A 27,420-nucleotide genomic window follows, 5' to 3' on the forward strand; every position below is an offset into this window, starting at 1 on the left:
TGGTAGCATGTTGGGCCACCGCAATGCTAGCATCTGATTTTCCCAGATTCAAGGCTGGCATGATAGAGGGCCTACTTTGGTCCCAGAAACCTGGCTAGTATTTCACTGTCTCCTGTATTTGGCTGTGTTTGGGTCTCCTACCCATCTCGGTTGGTGAGCTCAGGGTTGGGAATTCAGGGCTGTAACTGGCTTTGGTCTAAGTCACATGTCCCACCATGGAGCTGGGGATTGACCAAAGTCCATGGCTGGATAGTAAAGGACAGGGTAATTCCCCAGAAGAAAACGGGGGTTCTGTTGTCAGAGGAAGAAGGAGTGGCTACTGTCCTATCATGACTCTTTGACGACACCTTCTAGAAGTTGCATCTGTCACTTCTGCTTACATGTCATTGGCCAGAATGTAGTCACATGGCCATACCTGGTTGCAAGGGAGGCTGGAACTTATAGTGTTTATTCTCATTAACGTCATGACCAGCTAAAAATCAGGGTTTCTAAAACTAAGAAAAAAGGGGCAATAGGTATCAGGGGACAGCTGACAGTTTCCGTCACATTTGTGTAAAGATAGACCCTCTTAGTCTGATTGAGTAGGATTGGCCGCCTGCAAAGTTGTGTTGGAAAATTTTTGAAGTTTTACAGTGAAAAGATGATGTGAAAGATTGGTAGGGTCTGAAATGCTTGAGGAGAGTGAAGCAGAATTAGAGATACTATTATTTGCTGTCCTATGCTCTGGTGGTCCTCAGCCCTGGGGTAGGACCTGGATATTGTTTTTGTTTTTTCTTAACTTTTTACTGTGAAAAAATGTAAACATGTACAAAAGAGGGAGTATGGTAATGAGCCTTTATTTGTGCACTACCCAGCCCACTCATTATCAACCCTGGCCAATGCTTTTTCGTATGTTCCCCTACCCACTTACCCCAGTCCTGCATTACATTCGGCTGTATTAGACATATGGTGTTATCTCTAACTATTTCAGTATGGATCTCTAAAAGGTGAGGACTCCCACTTTTAATTTTTTTTTTTCAACGTTTATTTATTTTTGGGACAGAGAGAGACAGAGCATGAACGGGGGAGGGGCAGAGAGAGAGGGAGACACAGAATCGGAAACAGGCTCCAGGCTCTGAGCCATCAGCCCAGAGCCTGACGCGGGGCTCGAACTCACGGACCGCGAGATCGTGACCTGGCTGAAGTCAGACGCTTAACCGACTGCGCCACCCAGGCGCCCCAAGGACTCCCACTTTTAAACATAGACATAAGACCATCATCACGCCTTTGAAAAACCAACAAAAACTCCTCAGTATCATCAAATACCCAGTCAGCACTCACAGCTCCCCAGGGTACTGGTCGTGTTCAAATCGAATCCTTCATTTCTGAAGCAGCCCAGGGGTCCCAAAGAGATGGGAATTTTGATCTCGGGAGAACCCCAGGCTGAGCTAGGTGATCTGATACCACACTTCCCACTCTTTGCCTTCCGTGCAGTGCCACCTGTGTGACAAGACGTTCATGAACGCCACCTTTCTCCGGGGCCATATCCAGCGCAGGCATGCGGGTGTGGCAGAAGGTGGTGAGTCCAGGTGGCCCTCCTGGGACCGTGGAAGGGCCTGGGCTGGTCTTCAGTGGGTGTGGGGCACATACACCACCACAGCTGCCCTCAGGCCTCATCATCCAGTAGAGGAGGAGGTGATCCCATCGTCCACACTGGGGAGATCCATCCCACATGGGCCTGGGAGGGTTTCTGACAATGTGTGTAGAGAAAAAGGGAGTCAGACAGTGGGTTCCAGTGTTAGCTTTATCCCTTTCTACCATGTGACCACGGTCATTGCCCCTCCCTCTGAGTCTCAGTGGCCTTTGCTGTGAATTGGGCAGTCAAATGGGGTGACTTGGAAGGGTCCTTACCTCCCAACCTTCTGTGAATCTGCTCTTCTCTGATGCTAACTGTGAATGAGCTTAAAAGGGGTTAATAAGCAGTTAGACTGGTTCTTTAACTCTGTATGTACATGAGCTTATTATGACTTAATCACTTTAATTTTATCATTTCAAATTCCAAAAGGAGTAGCAAGGCTGTATGTTTCTCCATAGAGAGATTTGCATACTTTATATCCATTTTTAATGGATGTTAATATTTTAATATGTGACATAACAAATAGCTGCTAACAAATAAAATAAATACAGATATGAAAATATAAATCATACAATATAAATCTAAAAATTCCATTAAGTAAAACCTTTTTCGTATTTTTCATTTTAATTTCCTCTCCAAAGAGCAGACTTAGAGTTTTTATTTTATTTTTTTTAACATTTATTTATTTTTTGAGAGACAGAGAGTGAGTGGGGGAGGGGCAGAAAGAGAGGGAGACATAGAATCCGAGCAGGCTCCAGCCTCTGAGCTGTCAGCACAGAGCCCGACACGGGGCTTGAACTCACAAACCATGAGATCATGACCTGTGCCGAAGTCGGACGCTTAACCAACTGAGCCGCCCAGGCGCCCCATAGAGTTTTAAAACAGTACCATTTATCTAGTTGTGATGCATTTATTAGATATCTAATTATTTTTGATTCTACTTTGGAGGCTGCTAAAGGAAAACAGATTTTCTACTTCTTAAATGAATTTTTCTGATGAAAAGATAGGTCTTTGAAGAGATATCTGTATACTGAGGTACATGGCAGCATTATTCACAGTAGCTAAGATGTGGAAGCACCTAACTGTCCACAGACAGATGAATAGAGAAGGAAAATGTGGTCTATGCAAGCAAGGGAATATTATTCAGCCTTGAGAGGAAAGGAAATTCTGTAACATGTTACAACAGGAATGAACCTTGAGGATATTATGCTAAGTGAAGTAAGTCAGCCACAAAAGGACAAATACTGTATGATTCTACTTATGTGATATCTAGAGTAGTCAAATTCATACAAACAGACAGTAGAATGGTGGTTGCCAGGGGCTGGGGGGGGGAGACCATGGGAAGTTATTTAAAGCATACAGAGTTTTTGTTTTACAAGAAGAAAAGAGTTATGGAAGTGGATGGTCGTGATGGTTACACAACATTATGAATGTACTAATACCTCTGAGCTGTACCTTTAAAAAGGGTTAAGAAGTGGGGCTCCTGGGTGGCTCAGTTGTTGAGTTTCCAACTCTTGATTTCAGCTCGGGTCATGATCCCAGGGCCGTGTGCTGAGCATGGAGCCTGCTTGAGATTCTATCTCTCTGTCCTTCTGCCTCTCTCCCCTGCTCATGCACGTTCTCTCTCTCTCTCTAAATAAATTTTAAAAAATGGCTAAGATGCTACATTTTATGTTATGTGTATTTTACCACAATAAAAAAATTGGAAAAAATGCCTTTGACCTGGAAAATTTAAATACAGAAAAGTAGAAAAGAGAAAATAAAAACCATCGACAACATCACCTACTTAGTATTTTGGTGTGTTTTCTGTTATTATTTTCCTGTGTACATATGTAATCATACAGTATGTGGTTGTGACTATTGCTTTAAAAAAATTTTTTTTTAACGTTTATTGATTTTTGAGAAGAGAGAGACAGAGCATGAGCGAGGGAGGAGAGAGAAAGAGAGAGACACAGAATCTGAAACAGGCTCCAGGCTCTGAGCTGTCAGCACAGAGCCTGACTCGGGGCTTGAACTCACAGACCACAAGATCATGACCTGAGCTGAAGTCAGATGCTTAACCGACTGAGCCACCCCGGCTCCCCTATTGCTTATTTTTAATTAAAAATATATCACATTTTCCAGTGTCATTCAGGCATCTTGGAAAACATGATTTTTAATTGCTGAATAATATCCCATCATGCAGCTATCATAATTTATTTCACGATTAAATTATTACATACTTTATAGGGGTTACTCATAAATTTCCTTGTTATAAATCACTTGATCAACATTCTTATATGCAAATCTTTGGGCATATTCCTTATTATTTTCTTAAGGTTAAGTGCTGAAGGAGAGGGAAAATATGTTCTTAAGGCAACTTTTGCTAAATTAATATTCATGACCTTTTTATTCTCAGGCAGATATGGCTCTTCAGATATCTCCACTCTCCTATTTCATATCATCCTAAATCATTTTGTTAACCCAAATTAATTTCTACTGTGTCTAAAATTGCTTCTTTCCAAAAAGTACAGTCTGAGAAAGACCATCTCTCTTTTCAAAGAAAGACTTAGAGTTTTAGATTTTTTTTTTTAAACGTTTTTATTTATTTTTGGGACAGAGAGAGACAGAGCATGAACGGGGAGGGGCAGAGAGAGAGGGAGACACAGAATCGGAAACAGGCTCCAGGCTCTGAGCCATCAGCCCAGAGCCCGATGCGGGGCTCGAACTCACGGACCGCGAGATCGTGACCTGGCTGAAGTCGGACGCTTAACCGACTGCGCCACCCAGGCGCCCCTAGAGTTTTAGTAACAGTACCATCTATCTAATAGTCACTAAAGGTACTTTGAAAAGTAACAAATGTGGGTGCCTGGGTGCCTCAGTCCCTTAGGCATCTGACTTCAGCTCAGGTCATGATCTCATGGTTGGTGAGCTCAAGCCCACATCCTGTGAACACGAGCCCTGCTTCTCTGTCTCCCTCTCTCTCTCTCTCTCTTTCCCCATCCTTGTTCACTTGTGCCCTCTCTCTGTCAAAAAAAATAAATAAATAAATTATAACAATTGTACAAGTACAATTGTCTTTTTCATTGGTTTATCTGTATGTGGTTTAGTTAGAATGTTCTTTTATAATTCATTCTTTTTAAAAAAAATTTTTTTAATGTTTATTTCTGAGACAGAGAGAGACAGAGCATGAGTAGGGGAGGGGCAAAGAGAGAGGGGGACACAGAATCCGAAGCAGGCTCCAGGCCCCGACATGGGTCTTGAACTCACAGACCGCGAGATCATGACTTGAGCCGAAGCCGGACGCTCAACAGACTGAGCCACCCAGGCGCCCTAATAATTCATTCTTTTATTGTTTAATCTTAGAAAGTTTGAAGTATACACTTAAAAAACTTTGGCTGAAAGTTTCCTTCATAATGCATGCTGTTTTTTTTTTTTTCACTTGAAACTTACTACTATACGTATTTCTGAAAAAAAGGGAACTTAAAACTACAATTATTTTCACTACTTTAAACTCCTCTCTGATGGCTGTGAGGATGCATAGATATGTTCTTTGTATTGATAATCACCGTGTACATGCCATTTGGTATTCTGCTTCTGTTACTCTATCAATTTTGCTTTTACATTTGCATGTGTTAGTACTGTCAAAATAGTTACTTTAAATGACAATAATAGTTCACATTTATTGAGTGGTCATGCCAAGCACTATGCTAAGCACTTTGCACTGTCACATTTCATCCTCATGACAACCCTCTGAATTAGGTGCTGTTATTATCTCCTCTTTCCAATTTGGGGAAACTGAGGGCCAGGGAGGTTATGTCATTTGCCTTGTGGTCAGTATCCAATGGGAGTGGCAAACTGGTCTCAGACTGAGGTGTGACTGATTGCATAGGCGACGAACTGCACTCCATTAACTTTTTGACTTAACCCGGTCACCCTATCTTTGCATGGAGCCCACAGGGAAGCAGAAGCAGCAGGAACAGCCAGTGGAGGAGATACTGGAGGAGCTTCGGGCCAAACTAAAATGGACCCAAGGGGAGCTGGAAGCCCAGAGGGAGGCCGAGAGGCTCCGGCAGCTCCAGGTGGGCACGGAGTGGAAACACCAGGGAGACTTGCTCGAGTCTCATGCAGGAGACCCATCATCCACGGGTGTCTCACAGGACCAGAAGTCTCGCTGATTTCCTGGAGCTGGGAGTCAGAGCTAGGATGGCATCTTCTTGGTTGTGGCAAATGATCTTAGGTTATCTGCAAAGGAAAATCCAGTTGTTTTCCCAGATCTGTATGGCCAAAAGTAGGAGAGAGAATTGCTGTTTTCTGCCCTATTCAGCATCCTCTGAAGGCGTTTGAACCTGAATGTTAACTTCTTACACTACAATGCTACTTGGCTTTTTGAAAGCCAAGACTGGATAAACTCCAAAGTCCAGTCTCGAGGACATACTTAGTAGATAATTGTAGAATGAAAATCTGTAATCTTGCCTTACTCATTCCTTCATTTCTTTATTCTTCATTCATTTCTTCAGCATCCATTTATTGAGCACCAACTATGCCAGGATCATAAAGAGAGAGAAAAAGATCTCTATTGTCAAGGGACTTTATAGTTCAGAGAAGACTTGTCTCACTCCATGTCCAAACAGTAGGACGAATCTTCTTTGGTCTCTAGAGTGACTTGCACAGACAAGGGGCCCTAGCAGTTTCTCAGTAAATGTTTGCCATGATGTAGAATTAGTGATTCTATTGTTCCTGTTTTTCTTTCCAGGAAGCAGAGATTGCTCGTCAGAAGGAGATAGAAGCTAAGAAAGAATTTGATGAATGGAAAGAAAAAGAGAGGGCCACGCTATATGAGGAAATAGACAAGCTAAAAAAATTATTTTGGGATGAATTTAAAAGTGTTGCCAACCATAACTCAACTCTAGAAGAGGTACCCAACACAAAGTCTTTCAGTGTTCTTTTGCCGAAAATATGTTTATTTGTTCTCAAAATTCATTTCTTCGTTTGTACTCGTTTTATTTCCTCTGCCATTGGGAGCTAATACACTGTGAGGCTGGATATCAGAGGCCACTGCCAGGGATTGAATCCCTGCTCTATCACATATTGGCTGTGTGACCTTAGGCGAGTTACTTAACTTTCCTGTGCCTCAGTTTCTCTTCTGTACGACAGGTTGCTGAAATGGTTAAATTAACACGTAGACAGCACTTAACATTGTCTGGTATATAGTAGAAACTCCCTAGACATTATCTTTATTTTTGCAAAGGGCTTTCTTTTGTCACTGGATGAGCTATGAGGCAAAGTTTGAATGAATGCATTTTTCTCTTAATGGGTATTTGCTGAGCACTGGCTATATGCTAGGCACCCTGTTGGGGTCTGTGGAGATCATGCATAATAGTAAGATTTACTGAGTGTATTAACTGGTTTCTAGCCCCTGTGCAGAACACTTTATATACATTAACTTTTAATTCTCACAACAACAAAACAACCGTAACATTCTCAAAGTAGGCACATTATTAGTTTATAATTTCTTTTCTATTTTCTTTTAATGTTTATTTCTTTTTGAGAGACAGAAACAGAGTGCGAGTGGTGGAGGGGCAGGGAGAGAGGGAGATGCAGAATCCGAAGCAGGCTCCAGGCTCTGAGCTGTCAGCACAGAGCCCGACGTGGGGCTCGAACCCACGAAGCATGAGATCATGATCTGAGCCGAAGTTGGACGATCAACCGACTGAGCCACCCGGGTGCCCCTGGTTTATAATTTATTTTTAAAAGTTTTTTTTTTTTTTTTAAAACAACACTATTATCATTCCTCCTTTACAGGTGAAGACACTGGGGTTCACATAACGTGCTCAAGGTCACACAGCTACTAAGAGGTAGACCTGGGATTTGAACTTAACTTTTTAAACTTGTACGCCTCTGCTCTTCTAATGGATATACTGTTAAGTTCATTCAAGAAAACATTATTAAAGATTATCTCTAGACTGTATCTTCCTATATAAACCTGTATGACTAAAACCATATCAGGGAAAAAGTTTTGAGGAGAAATATTTTCAGAATGTATCGAGCTCTTATTGGTCCTTCTAACATCAAGGAGAATCATTTCTTGTTTTTGAAAATGAACTGTCTGCATTTCTCATAGTCATTCCATGTTTTGCTAAAGGAATACCTTGACAACTTTTCCAGAAGGGGCTTGTCATAGGATATGCTTGGAGTCTTGGGTGGTCCATCATCTCAATCTGAGATGGGAAGCCAAGGATAGGGGTGGCTGTGGGGTTGAGATGAGAGCTGTGTGTGTGTGTGTGTGTGTGTGTGTGTGTGTGTCTGTAGTGACTTAAGCCCTCCCTGCAGTGTGGTCAGGAACGATTTGTGGGAGATAAGATGCTTCCCCACCATATGGACCTCATGGCCCTACCCCCCCCCCCCCCCCAGCTCCACACCCATCTTCCCTGAGCTGGCGTGCGCCCTGCTGACTCTCATCCCCTGACACGGCACTAGCTGACTGGATGTTTGATAGATAGGTATTGATTTGAATTTGGAGTTACTGTTCAGAAACCACCCCATCAAAGGTCAGAGGGTTACTTTTGGCTAGGAAATTCTAAGTTTTGGTGAGTGAGGACATAATTACCATCCATGGTTTCTTTTTAACTTGGATCACATTTCCCTAAACTGGAACATCATTTTTCTGTTTTTTATTTTTTATTTGTCTTTTCTCTGTAGGATTGCATATGCTGTGTTTTTGTGTTTGTGTGTCTCTCCCTGTCCCCTCTCATGTGACATTTCATTATTTTACTTTTATTATGGGAACCAAACTGGAGACCCAAATTCTCAGTGTATTTGGATAATTACTTTGTTATTTTTTTTTTCTAATTCTGGGGAGAAAGAGAGAAGATTTCGGTTAGAGTGAGTGTGAATAACACTGTAAGACAGTCTACCTCATAACACAACAAAAGATTTCCCTTGCTGTCAGGAGGGCCAATGAGAGGGAAATACTTAAAAAAAAATTTTTTTTTAATCTTTATTTATTTTTGAGAGTGAGACAGAGTGTGAGCAGGGGAGGAGCAGAGAGAGAGGGAGACACAGAATCTGAAGCAGGCTCCAGGCCCTGAGCTGTCAGCACAGAGCCTGATGTGGGGCTCGAACCCACGAACCGTGAGATAATGACCTGAGCTGAAGTCGGACGCTCAACTGACTGAGCCACCCAGGAGCCCCATTGGGTAGAGGGAAATACTTTTTGAAGATGTTTCTCCTCAAAATTTCCCCCCTGGTACAGAAGTCTGTGAGCTTACTTTGGCTGAGTTGCCTGACTGAAGAGAGATAAGATGTAGGGTAAATCCAGTGGCCAAAGGAGTACCCATTTGAATGGAAATCACCATGCCGGTTTGTCATATGCCGAGAGAGCCAGCTCTCTGGGCATCATAAATATTGGGGTGAAGGCAGAAATGACACACGAGAAGCCGAGGGTTGTGCATACACTTAATAAAGCATTTGACTCTATGAAAATACTCAAGGGGTTTAGAAATGGTTAACATTTGGACCGGATATTGCTTTAGCAATAGAGAAGAGTTAAAGATTAGCAAGAATGGTATCAGGTTAAACTCAGGGACTTGCAGTTCTTGAAAGCTTTAATGGGTCTTACGAGTTTTGTATAAAATAATAGAGATGGAGATGATTTAATTTTGTGAATACAGCAGTGATATATTTAAAAATATAGCCATAGGTGGAAAGGCCTCTTCTCTCGGATCCACTTTCCTGTGGATCCTTCAGATCCACGCAGATTTCCTTCAGATTACACGCAGCTAGCTGAGGAATCATTAGGTATGGGTGATACCACTCCAAGCCACACAAAGCCAGGTCTGGTTGGTGACAACCAGGATTTTTTTGTGGGAGGAGGGACAGGAGTCCTCAGGGAATGGTCCAGAGTACCCGAGACCCTCCCAAAGGCCATAGGAGTCTGATTCTCTTCAGCCTATTTGAGACTGAAGAGGAAAGGGGGCAGCTGTCTAGTGAGCTCCGGATTTTGAATGCAGCAGAATGCTAGTGCTATTGAAATTATGTTCTCAAATTCTGTTCTTCCACGGGAACTTGCTTCTCCTGTGTAAGCACTGAGCTCTCAACCCTGGGGAAGGGGAATGCTCACTTGTGGGTGTGTTTGCAGGGATGTAGATATCTGGTGAGGACAGCTTGGACTTTGTGGTTGGGTAAGGTGTGCCTTTTTGACATTGCTCAAGGTGTAAAAGACAACATCAAGACTAGATCTTCATCTAAATAAAACTGTGTCCCGGCCTTTTCAGAAACTGCAGGCATTGCAGTCCCACAATATGATGGAGTCCAACCTCGGGTCACTACGGGACGAGGAGTCTGAGGAGCGACTCAGGCAGACTCAGGAACTCCGGGCCCTGAAGGAGATGATGGAAATGCAGGTGAGCTAACGTCTCATGCTTTTCCTCTGCCGCCAGCCAGGTTGTCTTCCAACAAAGTTTCTTAGTTTCGCCCTGTGGTGTTACGGAAGCTGAAAGACATCAAATTCTACATTTTCAGACCTTCTGCCAATACATGGAATCATGGAATAGGATTCTTAGGCTTGGGGCTGGGGCTTAAGGTGGGGCTGGTGATACAGATGGTACAGTATCAGGTTTGCTTGGGATCTTTTCAGAACACATACAGTTGTGTCTCTTATTGGGCGCCTTTACTCTCATTTTGATTCCAACCCAGTTGGAAACAAATCTTCTGGATTTGAAGGTATTTGGGATGGGTCTAGTGATGTGATGGTAAATATTTAACAACGGCTCTCTGCTTTAATAGGTAGCAGCTGCCATTTTCCATGGTGTAGAATTTCCCGCCATCTCTGATTTCGTGCTACCACCGTGAGGTCCCTGGGTATGGCATTGGAGAGGCTGGTGCACAGTCTGCTCTCATAAGCCGGCAGGAGGCGGCTCTGGCCACCCCTGGATGAATCGTGCAATGATGCAGCGAGATAGGGTCTAAATCACTGATAATCCCACGGCAAGGAAGGGCAATGGGGATCGTTACTAAATCAGGTTGTGCTTCTGTTTCTGCTTCTCTAACATTGTGAAGAAAGAGCTTAAAGTCTAACTAACAGCAGTAAAATATTTCTACTGCTTGATGTCTCCTTTCACAAGTTTCCCGGTAAGGGAAGCTAATTTTTTTCTATGACCTCTGTTCACATCCTTTTGCCTAATTTTCCTTCCCGGTTTTTGTGAGTTTGTAACATATGGAAGTGAACCCAGCCCTCTGTTATTCTTATACTTATTTTTCCCTTAACACTGGTCTTTCAATTTTCTTTATCGTGGTTTGGGTCATACAAAATTAATAATGTTTATGTGGTCAAAATGATCAAATCATCAGTTTGTTTATGGCCACTCTGATGTTTAAAAAGAAAATATTTTTGTGTTTTCTTGTAGTGCTTTTATGGCCTTATTTATTCATTCATACATACCACTTTACTGAGATATGATTGGCATGTGAAAAGTTGTACATGCTTGATGTATACAACTCAGTGAGTTTGGGGATAAGAACTCACCCTTGAAACCCTCACCACCATCAGGCCACAGTCATATCCATCACCTCCCAAAGTTTCCTTCCACTCTTTATTTTATTTTCTTTGTGTGTATGGCAGTAACACTTAACATCAGATCTACTTTCTCAGCAAAGTATACAATACAATTGAGTAGATATTTATGATATGATATTAGAAATTTGCTTTAAAACAACCTAGTCTTGGGGGTGGGAGTAGATGGGGTATAAATAAGACAAGATTTGCCATAATTGCTAATCACTGAAGCTGGGTGGTGGTATATGGGACTCCATTATTCTATATTCTCTATACTTTTGTTTATATGAGAAATCTCCGTAATAAACACTTTTCGAAAAAGATTATCCCAGTGTTTCTCACACACAGAGATATTCTTAGGAAATTGAAAACTGCTCTTTAGAGCTTTTAAAAATTTTCCTACAACTTAAAAGTTATATATACTCAAAAAAAAAAACCAACCACACATTACACATACTCATAAAAATCTAAAGAAAGAACAAAAAGAGGCCAAAAGAGAAAAATTTATCCACAGTCCTGACATTCAAAAATATATTCAATTTTAACATTTTGGTGTCTTTCCAAGTATAAGTTTTAGTGATACATTGTGGTGATACTGTATATGAATGAGGAATTTTTTAGCATGCATGTTTAGGTTATAAGGTTTTTAATTCTACACACCCATACATTCAACAGATACCATGCATGTATTATGTACCAGGCATATATATCTTGCATAATGAACTTTGTACCCTTCGACCATAACTTCCCCATTTTCTCCCTGTTTTAACTTCTAGTGATCACCATTCTGTCTCTGTTTCTGTAAGTTTGACTATTTTGGATTCCACACGTAACTGAGATCATACAGTATTTGTCTTTCTTGCCTGACTTATTTCACTTAGCATGATACCTTCTAGGTTCATTCATGTTGATGCAGGATTTCTTTTTTTTAAGGATGAATAGTATTCCACTGTATGTATGTTCCACATTTGCTTTATCCATTCATCTACCAATGGATTATTAGGTTTCCCTATTTTGGCTACTGTTCATAATGCTGCAGTGAACATGGGAGTGTATCTCTTTGAGATCCTGATTTCAGTTTTTTTGGATCAATATCAAGAAGTGGGATTGTTGGATTATATGGTAGTCCTATTTTTAATTTTTTTCTTTTAACAACAGGAAAAGCAATCAAGTTTATTAACAAGTATACCTCATGCACACCTGGGAGATACCCCAGGGGAAATGAGTAACTCTATTTTTAATTTTTTGAGGCACTTCCAATCTGTTTTTCATAATAACTGTGTCAATATACATTCCCACCAACAGTGTATGAGGGTTCCCTTTTCTTCGCATCCTCACCAACGCTTATCTTTTTTTTTTTTTTTTAAATAACAGCCATCTTGACAGGTGTGAAGTGATATCTCATTGTGGTTTTATTTACATTTCTCTGCTGATTAATGATGTTATAGGCCTTTTGGGGGGAAATGTCTATTCGGGTCTTTTGTCCATTTAATTTTTTTCCCTGCTATTGAGTTAAGTTCCTTATATTTTGGATATTAACCCCTTACCAGATAATATGGTTTGCAAAATATTTTATCCCAAAATATTGTTCTCCTTTTGGGTAGAATGTTCTGTATATGTTTGGTCCATTTGGTCTGGCATACAGTTCAAGTCTAGTGTTCCCTTATTGATTTTCTGTCTGGATCTCTCCATTGTTGAAAGTGGGCTATTGAGGCCTAATGCTCTTGCTGTGCTGCCATTTTTCCCTTTGGTTGTATTAATATTCACTTTATATATTTAGGTGCTGTGACGTTGGATGCATATATATTTACATTGTTATATTCTGTTGATGAATGGACCCCTTTATCATTATGTGGTGATCTTCTTTGTCTCTTGTAACCGTTTTTTACTTAAAGTCTTTTTTGCCTGACAGCAGTGAAGCTACCCCTATTCTCTTGGTTACCATTTGTGTGAAGTATCTTTTTCCATCCATTCAGTTGCAAGTGTGCCCTTAATGTAAGTCTCTTGTAGGCAGCACACAGCTGGATCTTATTTTTTTAGTCCATTCAGTCACTCTTTGTCTTTTGACTGGTGAATTTAATCCATTTAAATTTAAAGTAATTATTCATAAGTAAGGACTAACTATTGCCATTTTATTAATTGTTTTCAGATTTTTGTAGTTACTTTGTTCCTTTCCTCCTCTCTTGCTGCCATTCTTTTTTTTTTTTTTTGAATTTTTTTTAACACTTATTTTTGAGACAGAGACAGAGCACGAAGAGGCAGAGAGAGAGGGAGACACAGAGAGAGAGCACGAAGAGGCAGAGAGAGAGGGGAAGAGGCAGACACAGAATCTGAAGTAGGCTTCAGGCTCTAAACTGGCAGCACAGAGCTCGACGTGGGGCTCGAACTCACGAACTGCAAGATTGGGACCTGAGCCGAAGTTGGACACTCAACCCACTGAACCACCCAGAGGCCCCAGCTGCCATCCTTTTTGATTTGATGGTTTTATTTTGTAGTGGTATGCTCTGATTGCTTTATCTTTTGCATATCTGCTGTAGGTTTTTGTGATTAGTATGAAACTTACATAAAACATCTTCTAGGACAACGGTCTGTTTTAAGCTGATAACAACTTAATATCAATTGCATATAACTACTCTGTACATTTACTTCTCACTTACACCAGCTGGTGTCCAGTTGGATCTGTGGCTGGTTGTTGAGATCCGTGTGCCAGCGCCACAAGCTGAGTCAGCTGTGCTCTTTCCCTCAGTTCTGAGAGGGGTGGGACAGAAGCGGGCCTCCCGGGCAGCATCCTGCAAGGCTGGGGCAGTGGGTGCTCACTCTCTGTCCCCTTCCCCCGTGGGAAAAATTGTGGGCTGAGGAGGTCTCCCTTGGCACTGAGCTGTGCCACCTTGAGGGAGAGCTGATGCAGGTAAAGTGAAACTTCTCTGGAATGCATCTATTCTCAGGTGTTTTTGCTCCATTGAGGTGCTGGAAGCTCTCAGCTGGGTTTGTGGGCTCCCATAAAGGAATTCTCATCTGTGGAGGGTTTGAGAGCTGGAACTTCTTATTGTACGGTCTTGCTGATGTAACTTCCATTTTTTAAGTTTAAATCTTTGACCCACCTAAAATTTATTTTGGTTTAAGATATGAAATAAAGATTCAAGTTCATTTTTTTTTTCTAGGCAGTTTAACTACCTCTTGAACTCCATTTGTCAATAATCTATCTTTCTCCAGACTAAGCTTCCATTTTTCTCCCCCATCTTTGTCTGGGCTTTCTTTCTTCTCACTACTCTGCCTAATTATGGGCCAGTACTTTTTAATTCCTGTTGCTTTATACTATATTTTATCTAATTAATTTATTTTTTAAAGTTTATTTATTTGAGAGAGAGTGAGCATGAGCAGGGTAGGGGCAGAGACAGAGGGAGAGAGAGAATCCCAAGCAGGCTCAGCACTGTCAGCATGGAGCCCGATGCAGGGCTCAAACCCACGAACCGTGAGATCATGACCTGAGCTGAAGTCAGATGCTTAACTAACTGAGCCACCCAGGTGCCCCCCATACTATATTTTAACATCTAGAGGTAGTTTTGACAAAAGTTTTGACAAACTTTTATCTTTTCCAGAAAACAGAATGGAAGAGAAAAATGAAGGAACTGCAGGGAGAGCACGCAGCTCAGAAGCGAGAGGTAGCCCTCCTCGGGGGGTCTGGGGGAGCTTGGTTTCCTGTGACCTCCTCTCATCCTATGGCACCCCCATCCTTCACCCCTACTCCTCTCGAACTTGTTGGCAGGTATTTTGTTGCTGACACAGTTCCTGGCGGCTGACTCCCCTCCATACAGAGAAGGCCTTGGTCCGCTGCCTAGACAGCAGCCTCCCAGGCCAGGAGTAGGGCCCCCTGGCCTTTTCTTCTGAACCCAACACCTGCTTTACACTGCGGTCCTCTCTGCAGGGACCCCTTCAGGCTCTGCGAGGAGGGTTGTGCTGATACCCTCTGATGAATTGCCTGGTCCTTTCATGTTTGGGCCCTTCTTTGAAACCCCACCCAGGAGAGAAGCAGGTGGCTGTGGACCTCAGCTGTAGTTCAGAGGGAGCCCAAATGGAAGGGCTCAGATACTGAGACCAGGGAACAGAGAGCAGCAGGCCTCAGGCCGAGAAAACAGCTTCTATGAAAACGCCCCTGAGAAGAAAGCAAATTGAGGAGGAAGCCAATTAACAAGAGCCCTATGTTCTGCCTGTAGAAAGCTCAGAAGTTAAAAGTCTCAGATCAGAGGCTGGCACGTGATAGACACCCCCAATTCCTGTAATTTCCATCTTGGTGGTTTTATTTTATTTAAGATGTTTTAAAATGGGCAATACACTTAAATTTATTCAAAAAGCAGAAGAAATATGTTAAGGTACCCTCAGCAAAGTGTGCTGAGATATATTAAGGTTCACTTCCTCCCCATCTCCATCTACCTGCCCCCAAAACCCACCCCACAGCTGACTTTTATTGCTTTCTAGTGTAGTTTTCTAAAGTTTCTTTATGCAAACATAAGTAATATCATCTTCTCTCTGCTCTTACAACAGCATGTGACCATATTTCCTTCACCTTTTGTTTTTACCTAAAAACACAATTTGAGGACTTTTGAATGGCCTCAGGTTATCTGACTGGGCTTCAGTACGCAGTCACACTGGACAGAGAGCCTTTTTGCCCTGATCTTAGGGGCCTGAGTTCAATTCTTATTTTCCCTTGAGTGAAGCGTGGACAGTAGTCAATCTTCTTAGAAAGCCACCTGTCCAGGTCTGGCAGCCCCCTCCCCTGCTTCAGGTGAAACTCCGGCCAGTGTTTGCCTACAGGTGCAGGCCCTGCAGATCCTGGGCAGCCATAGGTCCCTGCGGACATGTGACTGACTCTCCTGTGCCCACCAGCTGCAGGAGCAGAATGAGAGGCTCCAGGCCTCCCTGTCTCAGGATCAGAGGAAAGCAGCCGCCCAGGCCCAGCGCCAGATCAGTGCTCTCCGCGCCCAGCTCCAGGAACAAGCCAGGCTCATCACCTCCCAGGAAGAGATGGTAGGTCTGTCCCTCTTCCCAGCCAGGCCTCGGTGCCCCTCGACCTCTGCGAGGATCTCCTTCCCTTCTCTGGGACTCACTACTGGCACTGGTCTCATTAGTCAGGCTCATTAAGGAGAGAGAAAGGTCCTCAGGCTTCAGGGGCACAGAATGGTGAGGATGCAGCCTGTCTTTTTCCAGGCCGAAGATGTGCCTGCTGTCCTTAGGGGCTGTGTTACTGGGTTCACACTAAAATCAGAGACCATCTAAGGACAGTCACCTGGTGGATACTTGGCTTAGTACTTCATTTAAACCTCACTCTTCAAGGCAGATATTGCTGCCTCCTCATTGTCACTTGACAGATGATGCAACCGGCTGGAGAAGTCAAGTGCCTGTCTTGCATCCACATCGGACACCCTGTAAGAGCCAGGGGAGGATTCAGCCCTGGCCAGGCAGTGGAGTACACAGCCTGTGTTCTTTTCACTGTGTCTACAGACATAATTTCCTACCCAATACCCTTTTCATAAGTGAACACCCTCTGGTGAGGTCGTCAGATAAACTGGTATGATGAGAAGTCACTTACTCACGAATGCCTCTCTCTTAAAACTGGCCCCAAGACTCTGCACCTGTTGCTCAGGCTCAGCTCCCCCTTCTGAGTTCCAGGTCAGCAGAGAAGTGTATCTGTCCTCAGAGGGGCCCCTCTGTGGCCTCAGGTCCTTGCCATGGTTCTGATACCACCCTCCACACAGATTCTCTAGGCACAGCACTTCCTGTCACTATCTAGTTCAGTCTTCTTGTTCCTGCACGCTGGCTATTTGTGCTCTTCTGTTTTCCCAGCCATATTTCAGCCAGGTGTCTAACCCCGTCCCTTGCTGCTTTTCTTTTTACTGCACAGCCCCTCCTCCCACCTCTGCAAACACTTAGCTTCACTGCTGTGGCCACCTCAGGACCAGTCTGGACATCTCTTCCTTCTGTTATCCAGAACTCTTGTTTGCAAATATTTCACTTAGGAGCTCATTGGTTAAACATGGATTTAGAATAGGTCAATAGGGGGTTATTTTCATTGTAAAAGAGGTGACAGTTGATGGCCTTGGTTTAGCAGCAAAATTATGCCATTGGAAATCCAGGCTGTTTTTCTTTTTACCATCTTCAGTGTGTTGACTTCTGTTCTCATGCTTGACTCTCACAATTGCAAGATGGCTGCCATAGCTCCAACCATCACAACCATATTCAATAGAAGAAGTGGATGAAAAGGCCCCTTTGTAAGACTTTTGCTTATGTTTTATCAATCAAAGCTGTATTACATGGGCAACTACAGCTGCAAAGAAGGTTAGAAAGCAAGTAATTAGTTTTACAGTCTCTAGAATAGAGGTAGACAAGGGAGGAAACATTTGGAAATGGACATTGGATGTGTCATTCATTGGTAGATAATAAACAACTCAAGCTTAAGCAGAAGAGGGAATTTGTCATTAGGGTAGACGGGGTATCTCACAGAGTTCATGGCAGGAGAGCAGCTGAGCCTGGGAATAAACTGGAACCAGATACATGAATGTGGTCAGGGGTTTTCCTTTGCTGTGTACCTCTGTTCTGTGTATCTGCTGCAATTTTTTTCTTTTATTCTGAAGATCACCTTTCACTTCATATCTGTCCCATGTGGCAAAACAAACAAGCAAACAAGTAAACAAAACCCAAACCAAAACCAGTTGGCTGCCACTGGCTCTTGACTTCACATGTTATCAGTTCAGAGTTCTCCTCCCAAACCTAGACAGTCAGCTCTGTGGGGGGTGGGGGGGGTCACATACTCACAAGCAGCTGTCCCATGTGCAGCTATGTGGAAGGAGGATGAAGAGGAGGGGGGCCGTGCAGACAGTTTAGTGACCGTCCACATCACTCCTCCTTCCTCCCAGGGGGCACTCAGCTCAGATGCCCCCGTCGTGGGAGGGAGCCTACCTTGCCCTGGTTGTCCACCAATTGTACCAAAAGTATTGATTGTGTCCCTGTCCCCCTCAGCTTGCATGGGGCTCCTGCCCTTCAAATCACAGTCCCTCTCTGAAGGGGGGGGGGCGCGTTCCCACCAGGGGAAATGGCAGCACGATGCCATGCTGGTTGCTGCCATCCAGCCTTGGTGCCACCCCCCTCCCCCCACTTATGGAGATGCTGTTGGGCAGTGTACTTTGAGCTCCTCGCTCCCAGGGGGAGGCACGGAAACAGTGGCTGTCCCTTCTTTATGGTGCTAGGCAGAGGCACTGCTCAGAGTAGAGTCCCCTGCTGGCTGTAACCTGCTCTCTTCCACATCTTTGTAGATCCAGACCATGTCTCTGAGGAAGGAGGAGGGTAAGCCTGCACGGGGTGTTTTGTCTTGTCCTCTTCTCTCTCCTGTTCCCCACCAGTCAATTTGGAGAATGAGGGTGGTGGTGGTGGTGACAGCAGCTCAGGGGACATGTGCTGTCAGGCTCTTCGGCTGGGTGAGGGAGGGCAAGAAGATATTTTCTTCTGGGACATATAGGGCTCCAGCCTGCGGTGGATTCTTACCTGGCCTGCTCTTCTCTGTAGGGTGGTGGAGACATGGGGAAGGGTGAGGATCCTGGGGGCAGTGATGGATGGAGCAGGGTTTGGGAAAAGTTTCTTTCTAACTCATCACGTCTGCAGTTTGGACCATCAACTTTTACCTTGCTCCCAGGGGATAGCATGTTGTCCCCAAATCAGTGTGAATGTGGCCAGTTTAGGGAGTATGCTGTCTTCCTCTGCTGTGCTGTGTGCGGGAGTGCATGTGCTGGCCTCTAAAGGGAGACAGTAACTGGCAGGGCACTGCCCCTGCCTGGACAGCCCTGGCCAGCCCCTTATGAAACCTGGCCCTTCCTGCTCCATCCCACTTCTTCTGTCCTAGCTCTTCAGCCTCTCTTCTGCCTTTTCTTGCAAATCCACACGTCTCTTCCCAACCCCTGCCTCTAGGTCAGACGTTTCTTTCCCAGCTTTGCAAGCAGTTCAGAGAAGCACTGTCCCTGCAGCCCCAACCTTCCCAAGGGCTTCGCCGAGCACTTTAGATTCATGGTCTCATTACACTGTCCCCACAATTTAATGTGGGCTGGGCATTATCATCCTCATTTTCTAGATGAGGAGACTGAGGCTTGGCGAGGTTCCAGGACTCCCCGTGTTGTGCACAGCTGGTTGGGCAGGGCTGGACTGTGTGAACTCTGGTCTTTCTGGCTCCCCGTGTCAGTGTTTGTGACCATGGCTCCATCCCGGGTAAAGAAACAACTGGAGGGCTTACCCCTTCTTGCTGACACTCATGTCGTGTCCCATGCTTTCCTCTGGGTCAGGGATAGGGTCCAGGGCTTTGAGGCCACACTAACTGTTCCTGCTCTTCTCAGGGATCCACAAGGGCCCGAAGGCTATGGACACAGAGGAGGACTCTTCCGAGGAAGGTGAGGTCTTAGTTTCCTTCCCTGGTGTCTAATGCAGGATACAGATTTGTCCTCTTCATTGTTTAGTTTGTGTCTACTTCACCGTGTCTGGCTACTGAAGCTGGGGGGGAGGAGAAGTAGGGACAAGGAAATAAGTATTTCTGAAGCCCTTGTGTGTGCCAGGCACGTTACACACAGGCACTAACATGCGATCTAAATGGTCCACCGATGGGTCAGCGACTTGCCCAGAGTCACAGAGCCGGCAGGTGTGTGGAGGCAGGATTTGGAATGGCATCTGATGCGTAGCCTGTCCCGTGTGCCTGTCTCACCTCCTCTCACCTTGGTCATTGTCTTGTGCTGCAGAGTTAGAGGACTCCGGAGACGGACAGCAGAAGGTGCTGGCAGCGCTGAGGCGAAACCCCACCCTGCTGATGCAGTTCAGGCCAATCCTGGAGGACACCTTGGAAGAGAAGCTGGAAAGCATGGGGATAAAGAGAGTAAGATCCCGGGCTACTGTTGTGAGGGCTGCTGTCTATCATTTAGACACACGATGTTCTTAACCTGACAGATGCTTGATTGCTCTTTACAGTGTAGGCGTATTCGTCTTATTTGTTTCAACTGGGGTGCCTTTCATACCCAGGAACATGAGCCCACACAGCTTCCCCTCACTGCACGGCAGCAATGTGGTCTCTCTTCTCTGTTTCCAGTGGTTTCTTGGGGTGTCGCCCTGCATCCTGACCTTTCTGTGCTCTCCACTCATCTGTGTCTATTTCTGACAGAGGGAATTTAATTGGTTCAGTCTGCCCTCTGAAAGGGTTCCTTGGGTGAAGTGTCCATCATCAGTGGCACACGTGGCCACGGCACTCAGCAAGTGGCGGTGGGTGAGGCAGGCAGTGAAAGCTATGTCTGGGACCCTCATGCCCGTGTTTAACCAGAGCATGCATTTTATCATTAAAGGCATCGATGACATATTTGATTAAATAAAAACACTAACCTTTGACTGTTTTCAACTACTGTTCCATCTAACTTTGGCCCTATGATCAGATTTGATTAAAACATTTCTTTCTGGGGTGCCTGGGTGGCTCAATCGGTTAAGCGCCCGACTTCGGCTCAGGTCATGATCTCACGGTTCATGGGTTCAAGCCCCGTGTTGGACTCTGTGCTGACAGCTCAGAGCCTGGAGCCTGTTTCAGATTCTGTGTCTCCTTCTCTTTCTGCCCCTCCCCTGCTTGCACTCTGTCTCCCTCTGTCTCAAAAATAGACATTTAAAAAAAATTTTTAAAAACCCATTTATTTCTTTTTTTAAACTTTTTTTAAATGTTTATTTTTGAGAGAGAGAGAGAGAGTGCAAGCAGGGGAAAGAGAGAGAAAGACATGGAATCCAAAGCAGGCTCTAGGTTCTGAGCTGTCAGCACAGAGCCCGATGTGGCGCTCAAACTCACGAACTGTGAGATCATGACCTGAGCCGAAGTCAGATTCTTATCTGACTGAGCCACCCAGGTGCCCCCTAAAACATTTCTTTCTAACCTTGAATGAATCCTTATAGGCTCTGGGTGGATGTCAAAAGCCCAAGCAACTTCCAGTAGGTCTTGGAAGAAAAATGTTTATTCATTTTTAAGAGAGAGAGAGAGAGAGAGAGAGAGAGAGAGAGAGAGAGAATGAGCGGGGGAGGGGCAGACAGAGAGGGAGACACAGAATCTGAAGCAGGCTCTGGGCTCTGACCTATCAGCACAGAGCCTGATGCAGGGCTTGAACCCACGAACCATGAGATCCTGACCTGAGCCGAAGTCAGATGCTTAACCGACTGAGCCACCAGGCGTCCCTGCAGTTCATTTTTCACACATTGTTAGGCACAGAGGACAACCCGTCTGGCATGATGGTGGTTATGAGGTACAAATGAGGTACAAAAGGAGCAAGCTCTGGTCTCTGTCCTCACATGAGTGGGGTGGCGGAAGGGCATGTCCCACCTGAGCCCCAGAAGCTGTGATGTCGATGGAGTTGTGCGTAGCCCCATTGCATCGTCTTGCCATGCACGTTTTGATGCAGCTCCCAGACCCTAAACCATTACACTTCCTGCAGCGTGTGCAACCGCTGCCCACCCTGCTCTGACGCTCACCCCATCCTCTTCCAGAAAGCACTGGGTGCTGAGCACAGTGACTCCCAGGCCAGCAGCAGGTGCGAGAGGCTTAGGGGAACTTCTGTCTCCAAAGGGGGAACTTCTGTCTCTTCTAGGATGCAAAGGGAATCCCCTTTCAAACTCTCAGACACCTCGAGTCCCTCCTGAGAGCCCAGCGGGAGCAGAAGGCACGGAGGTTTTCTGAATTTCTGAGTCTGAGGGAAAAGCTTGTCAAGGAAGCCACCAGTAGAGTGAAGCAGAGACAGAGACACATGGCCCCGGCATCCCAGTTGGACAGCGGGGCTCCAGGTGAGCTGGTCAGAGGGCTTGCTTGGGGGCTGGGGCTGAGAGGGTCCAGGCTTGTTTGCACACGAGGAGGGTGTGCTTTCTGCCTCCAGCAGGGCACTGCTTGAAAGAGCGAGATGGCAGTGTCTTTGCAGGTGACTGAGTCCAAAAGTCCTCTTTTGGGGGAAACAGGGTCAAGGAGTGGGCCCCAGGGTCACCCAGGGAAGCTGGAGGAGAGCCGGCATTAGAGCCTGTGGTTAGCCCTGAGCTTGCTGCCCCTACTTTGCAGGTTTACTTGCTTTGACCGCAAGTTGAACTTGGCTCCAACAGAGAGGAACACAGTTTCTGGCCCTGAAGCCAGGGATGTCAGTGCTGGGAGAGGGCCCAAGGCCTGAGAGCACTGGGGCTGCAGGCAGGGGCAAAAGGGATCAAATGCAAAGTCTGCTCCAGAGCTGTGGGAGGCTGGGTGAGGTCTGCCTGCTGACACACCCTCAGAGCTCAGACTTGGTTCTCTGGGCCGGGTCACAGCCACTGCTTCGCCCCTGGGGGTTGTGACAAGGAAAGGCCGGGGTGGGTGGGGGTGGGGGTGGGTTCTTGGGGAGGATTCAAGTGTGTGAGTGGTGGCCCTCCAGTCTCTGTCCTCGGGGAACTGAGGAAGCAAGGTAACTTGTGTTCCTAGGTTTGAGAGCCCCCTGTTTCTAGAGGATTTCCAGATCCACCGAGCTGCTGAAATTAGGGGCCCGGGGGAGGGCTTCAGGGGGTCTGAGGCTGTTTGTGCAGTGTGGTGCTGCAGCTCCTTTTCCTCATAAGTATATACCAGGGGGCTATTGATTCTCTTATCGCCTTGTGTCCAGGCAGACCCAGCCTGAACTCGTCATCCTAACGAATTTCCCAGAGTGTGGACCACATTCTCTGGGGATGTGAGAGATGATTTTAGTTGGTACGTGGACCAATAATTCTAGAATTTACTAAGGCCGATCCGTGCCAAGCACAAATCCTCTGCTGGGAAACCGGCCCAGACTTGGTGATGATGGGGCCAAGCACAGGGGTGGTGGGTGCACGGCAGAGAGAGGGGACCGGGAGGCATGGCAGAAGAAGGAAAGCATCCTCTGAGGACAGGCTTCCAGAAGAGGAAAGGTATCTTGCTCCTCCAGGCACCCCCCCCCCCCTCCAGCCCTTGCTCCTGTGGTCAGAAAACCGGAGTGAGAACCACCCCCTTGCCTGTCTCCCCTTCCCTGGTCCTGGGGCCCTGCCGTCTCCAGGGTATGTCACAGAGTTGTGACGTGAGCACTGTGTTTCCACAGCATTTTGCAGACCTCTCTTTCCAGCTGGATGCCCACATGCTCGTTTTCTACGTCCCACGAGTGCTGCATGAATGCTCACCTCTGGTCTCCACTTAGATTGTGCCTCTTTTCTTTTGGGGCAGAGCTGTGGGATGTAGCAAGGCTGTGAGTGGCAAGAGCCCTGGATTTGGGGTGGCTGATGACCTGGGTTTGCAGGTACCACTGACTTGCGTGGAGCTGTGGGCCCTGAGTCCCTGGATCTCTTGCAGCCCCTGTAAAGTAGGGAAAACGACACTCTCCTAAGGCATCTGGGGCCAGGTGGGTGCTGTGGGTAAAGTGCTTAGCTTGGTGTCTGTGTGCAGTAATTGTAGCTATTCTTGTTACTTTCTGTCAGCGAGTCTGTCTGCTTTACCCTTCTCTCCAGTCTGTTCTTAGAAGGTCCACTTCTGTGTAAGTGCATTCTCTGAGAGCAGTGTATTTCCAGCATTTTTGATCTTGAACTGCAGTAAGAAACACAGTTTACCTGTGACAGTCCACACACGTAAGAGTTTTGTGGGAAAGTACTCTGACACTCTGTGATGCCCTTCTCTTCCCTTCCCATAAAAAAAAAAAATTGCCGATCCTGGATACCCCGCTGGGGAATTCGGAAAAGGGAGGGGCTGGGTCTGAGTGCTTGCCTTTATTTATTTTATTTTTTATTTATTTTTTAAATATTTTTATTTTTATTTTTTATTTTTGTTTATTTTTATTTTTTCAATATATGAAATTTATTGTCAAATTGGTTTCCATACAACACCCAGTGCTCATCCCAAAAGGTACCCTCCTCAACACCCATCACCCACCCTCCCCTCCCTCCCACCCCCCATCAACCCTCAGTTTGTTCTCAGTTTTTAAGAGTCTCTTATGCTTTGGCTCTCTCCCACTCTCTTTTTTTTTTCCTTCCCCTCCCCCATGGGTTTCTGTTAAGTTTCTCAGGATCCACATAAGAGTGAACATATATGGTATCTGTCTTTCTCTGTATGGCTTATTTCACTTAGCATCACAATCTCCAGTTCCATCCACGTTGCTACAAAGGGCCATATTTCATTCTTTCTCATGGCCACGTAGTACTCCATTGTGTATATAAACCACAATTTCTTTATCCATTCATCAGTTGATGGACATTTAGGCTTTTTCCATAATTTGGCTATTTTTGAGAGTGCTGCTATAAACATTGGGGTACAAGTGCCCCTATGCATCAGCACTCCTGTATCCCTTGGGTAAATTCCTAGCAGTGCTGCTGCTGGGTCATAGGGTAGGTCTATTTTTACTTTTCTGAGGAACCTGAGTGCTTGCCTTTAAAGGACTGAGTTCCGGGAGGATTTAGTGGGTCTGGGTGGCCCATGTGGTCCTGTTGCGACCTCTGGTGGCAGCAGGGTCTCCCTGCAATGTTGTCTGCACTCCAGTGGCTGCAGCCTGGGTGGGTAGAGAGGATGGGTGCTCTTGGCGAGGTCAGCCCCTAGCACTACACAGGGATGGTTAAGCTGCTGACAAGCTGGGCCCCTCTTCATTTTTTTTGTTAAGTTTCTTTATTTGTTTTGAGACAGAGAAAGAGAGTGCGAGAGCAGGGGAGGGGCAGAGAGAGAGAGGAGAGAGTGAGAATCCCAAGCAGGCTCTGCGCTGCCAGCACGGAGCCTGATGTGGGGCTTGAACCCACGAGCCATTAGATCATGACCTGACCGAAGTTGGATGCTCAACTCACTGAGCCACCCAGGTGCCCCACGGGCCCCACTTCAGACCTGCCGACTCCCGTGGGACTCCTGGAATGATGGCATGACCCTGGAAGACCAGCTGCTCTCCTGGTCTGTGCTAGAACTGTGGGTCCCAGCCCTGAGTCTGGCCAGCAGCAGGACTCCTGCGGTGGGGGCGGTGGTCATATTTGCGCTGGTTATCATGGTATGCTGCGACAGACTGACTTGTCCATTTCTAGTGTGCTGGAGCCTGTCTCTACGTCCTCTTCGGGCTTGAAGCCCCAGCTGCTCATGCCTTGGAACTTATTCCTATCTGTGTTTCTAGTCAAAAGCCAGCAGAACCCACTGGCCATCAAAGAGGCCCAGCCAAAGTCCAGGACGCTGCATGTGGCATTGCCATCTAAGCCAGCAGAGCCACCCACGACAACTCTTCAGAGCCGCAGCAGCCACGGTCCTGGCCTGGCTCCAGTGCCCACCCCTACTCCGCGCCCCAGAGCACGTGGACCCTCCGGCGCCTCTGCTTCCTCAGGGCCCGGGCCAAGGTGAGCCCCGGACTCCGCACTCCCCCTGGGTCTTGGCAGTGGCTCCCAGCCTCAGGCAGCCCTGATCTGGGCTTCCCGCAGGCTTCTGCAGACAGGTGAGGGGCAGAGACAGAAGTGAACAGGAGAAGCCTCAGTTGGGGTCCATCCTGAGACCTCACGAAGAGACTGGGGTCCTTTGCTCCTGGCCAGGACAAACCCACCCCTACCTTCCCCATCTCTTCCTTAAAAGCCTTAGTTGCCACGCCGGAAAGGCTGGGTCCTCATCTTCTAACAAAGTTGCTGGTGTGGCTGCTATGCTCCAGAGTGACTCCTGGCTATCATCTGGGCCCAAGGAAGGAGCAGGGCTGACTTGGGGCAAATCAGACACGCTTGCAAGTGGTGAGGTTTGGCTTCCAAAGCTTTTCTGGCCCACGTAGCCCTCATTTCTTCTTGTCCATGACAGTACACCCCCATTCAGTTCTGAAGAGGACTCAGAGGGAAATTCCGTGCAGCGGACATCTCTCCAGCCCCCACGAGGTCCTTCCAGGATGGGGCCCCGGCCAGAGGACAACTGGGACTGGTCTGACACAGAAACGTCAGAGGGGAGTGCCCAGCCCCCTGAAAAAGGCTCAGGTGGGCTGGCTTCTTCAGGTGAGTGATCTGGGACCACTGAGGTAGCCCTTCTCCAGCCCAGATTTCTTTAGTCCTGGAAACACTCTTTTTCTTTGGGTTCTCTGATTTGGCAACTCATTGTGACTTGGAGAGAATGACTGTCCCTCCCATCAGGTATTTTCCTGTGGTCGCAGAGACAGTAGAAGGAGGATAGAATCTGAGTGAGTTTTATTTTGCCCCTTGTTTTGTCATTGAATTGCCTAACTGGTGGAGTTGGAGGAGCTCACTCCTTTTGTCCTCCACATCCTTACCGTTAGAGAATGAACATGGTGGCCAGACAAATGGAGATTAAAGTGTTGTTCTATTACTGGAGATAGTGCCTAGTAATGCTAAGGCATAGGCTTCCTCTCAGAGCCTGATTGGCTCCTGAGGCCAATGTGGGGACCCCTCCAGCCTCCCCAACCCAGATTCTCACCGTACTTGTGGCTATATGGGGTGGGGTCAGCAAAACCGCAGAGAGGGCTGAAGTATGCCACTGTGGGGACAGTCCAGCTGGCCTCCAAACGTAGTCACAGGTGCAGGGAGCATATCAGAAAAAGAAAGATGGCCCAGGGGATGTTGCAGTCCCTCTGCTTGGCTACTCCAGTGGATAGGAGAGGTAAGAAAGTGGGGGGGGGGGGTGCTGAGAGGGTGTCCATGCTCTGCTTGCCCAACCTGGTAGAGGAGGAATGCCTTCATACCATGCATGAGGTGACGTGTGCCACACACATTGTCACTGATGTCCAAACTAAGTCTCTGACACCTTATGTTACTTGTTCAAGGTCCCAGAACTAATAACGTGAAAAACAGATTCTGTATTATGTTTTTGAAGTTAATGTGTTGGTGTCATTTTTTTTTTTTTACTTGAAAAATAAATTTTTCCCAGAAAGAACTGCCTTTAGCCATTTTCCTAATTTTGAGAATATCCACACAGTCTTTTATGCTTCTTGAGTTCATTAGTACCCGATCAAGGGGTTGTGGTTACCCAGCCAACTATCGCTGCAGTAAAAGTAGCCTCCAGGGCAAACCTAGGTTACAATGAACATTTTGAGAGATATAGTTGGTTGTAACACATGCAGTCTCACACAAAGAAAGTTTTTGTAACAAAAGAGTAATGAAAAGTGTGGTTTTCCAGCTAACCTTAAGATGGAGGGTGACAGCTTCAGAAGGTCATAGTGAACCTTCACTGCAGGCTGACTCATTGCCACCAATGGTCTTAGGGACATAGTGGCATTTTTACAGGAAAGTTCTTTGCCCTTTTCAGCAAATAGATTTA

General features: G+C 46.0%; 1 protein-coding gene across 5 annotated transcripts in view; it reads left to right on the top strand.

Moving 5' to 3' along the window:
* DZIP1L (DAZ interacting zinc finger protein 1 like) overlaps nucleotides 1-27,420 on the top strand; it is a 44,253-nt gene that overhangs the window by 12,219 nt on the left and 4,614 nt on the right. For all 5 annotated transcript variants that reach the window (XM_043595321.1, XM_043595319.1, XM_043595318.1 and 2 more), the window contains 12 exons: nucleotides 1,474-1,558; nucleotides 5,555-5,676; nucleotides 6,351-6,512; nucleotides 9,871-9,999; nucleotides 14,750-14,812; nucleotides 16,035-16,175; nucleotides 18,458-18,488; nucleotides 19,526-19,579; nucleotides 19,922-20,055; nucleotides 21,791-21,983; nucleotides 25,298-25,514; nucleotides 25,957-26,144. In XM_043595321.1, coding sequence (XP_043451256.1) covers nucleotides 1,474-1,558; nucleotides 5,555-5,676; nucleotides 6,351-6,512; nucleotides 9,871-9,999; nucleotides 14,750-14,812; nucleotides 16,035-16,175; nucleotides 18,458-18,488; nucleotides 19,526-19,579; nucleotides 19,922-20,055; nucleotides 21,791-21,983; nucleotides 25,298-25,514; nucleotides 25,957-26,144 — 1,519 coding nt within the window. The remainder of the gene's footprint in view (nucleotides 1-1,473; nucleotides 1,559-5,554; nucleotides 5,677-6,350; nucleotides 6,513-9,870; nucleotides 10,000-14,749; nucleotides 14,813-16,034; nucleotides 16,176-18,457; nucleotides 18,489-19,525; nucleotides 19,580-19,921; nucleotides 20,056-21,790; nucleotides 21,984-25,297; nucleotides 25,515-25,956; nucleotides 26,145-27,420) is intronic.

This window comes from Prionailurus bengalensis, chromosome C2 (genome assembly GCF_016509475.1).
Source record: "Prionailurus bengalensis isolate Pbe53 chromosome C2, Fcat_Pben_1.1_paternal_pri, whole genome shotgun sequence".
NCBI classification, from domain to species: Eukaryota; Metazoa; Chordata; class Mammalia; order Carnivora; family Felidae; genus Prionailurus; species Prionailurus bengalensis.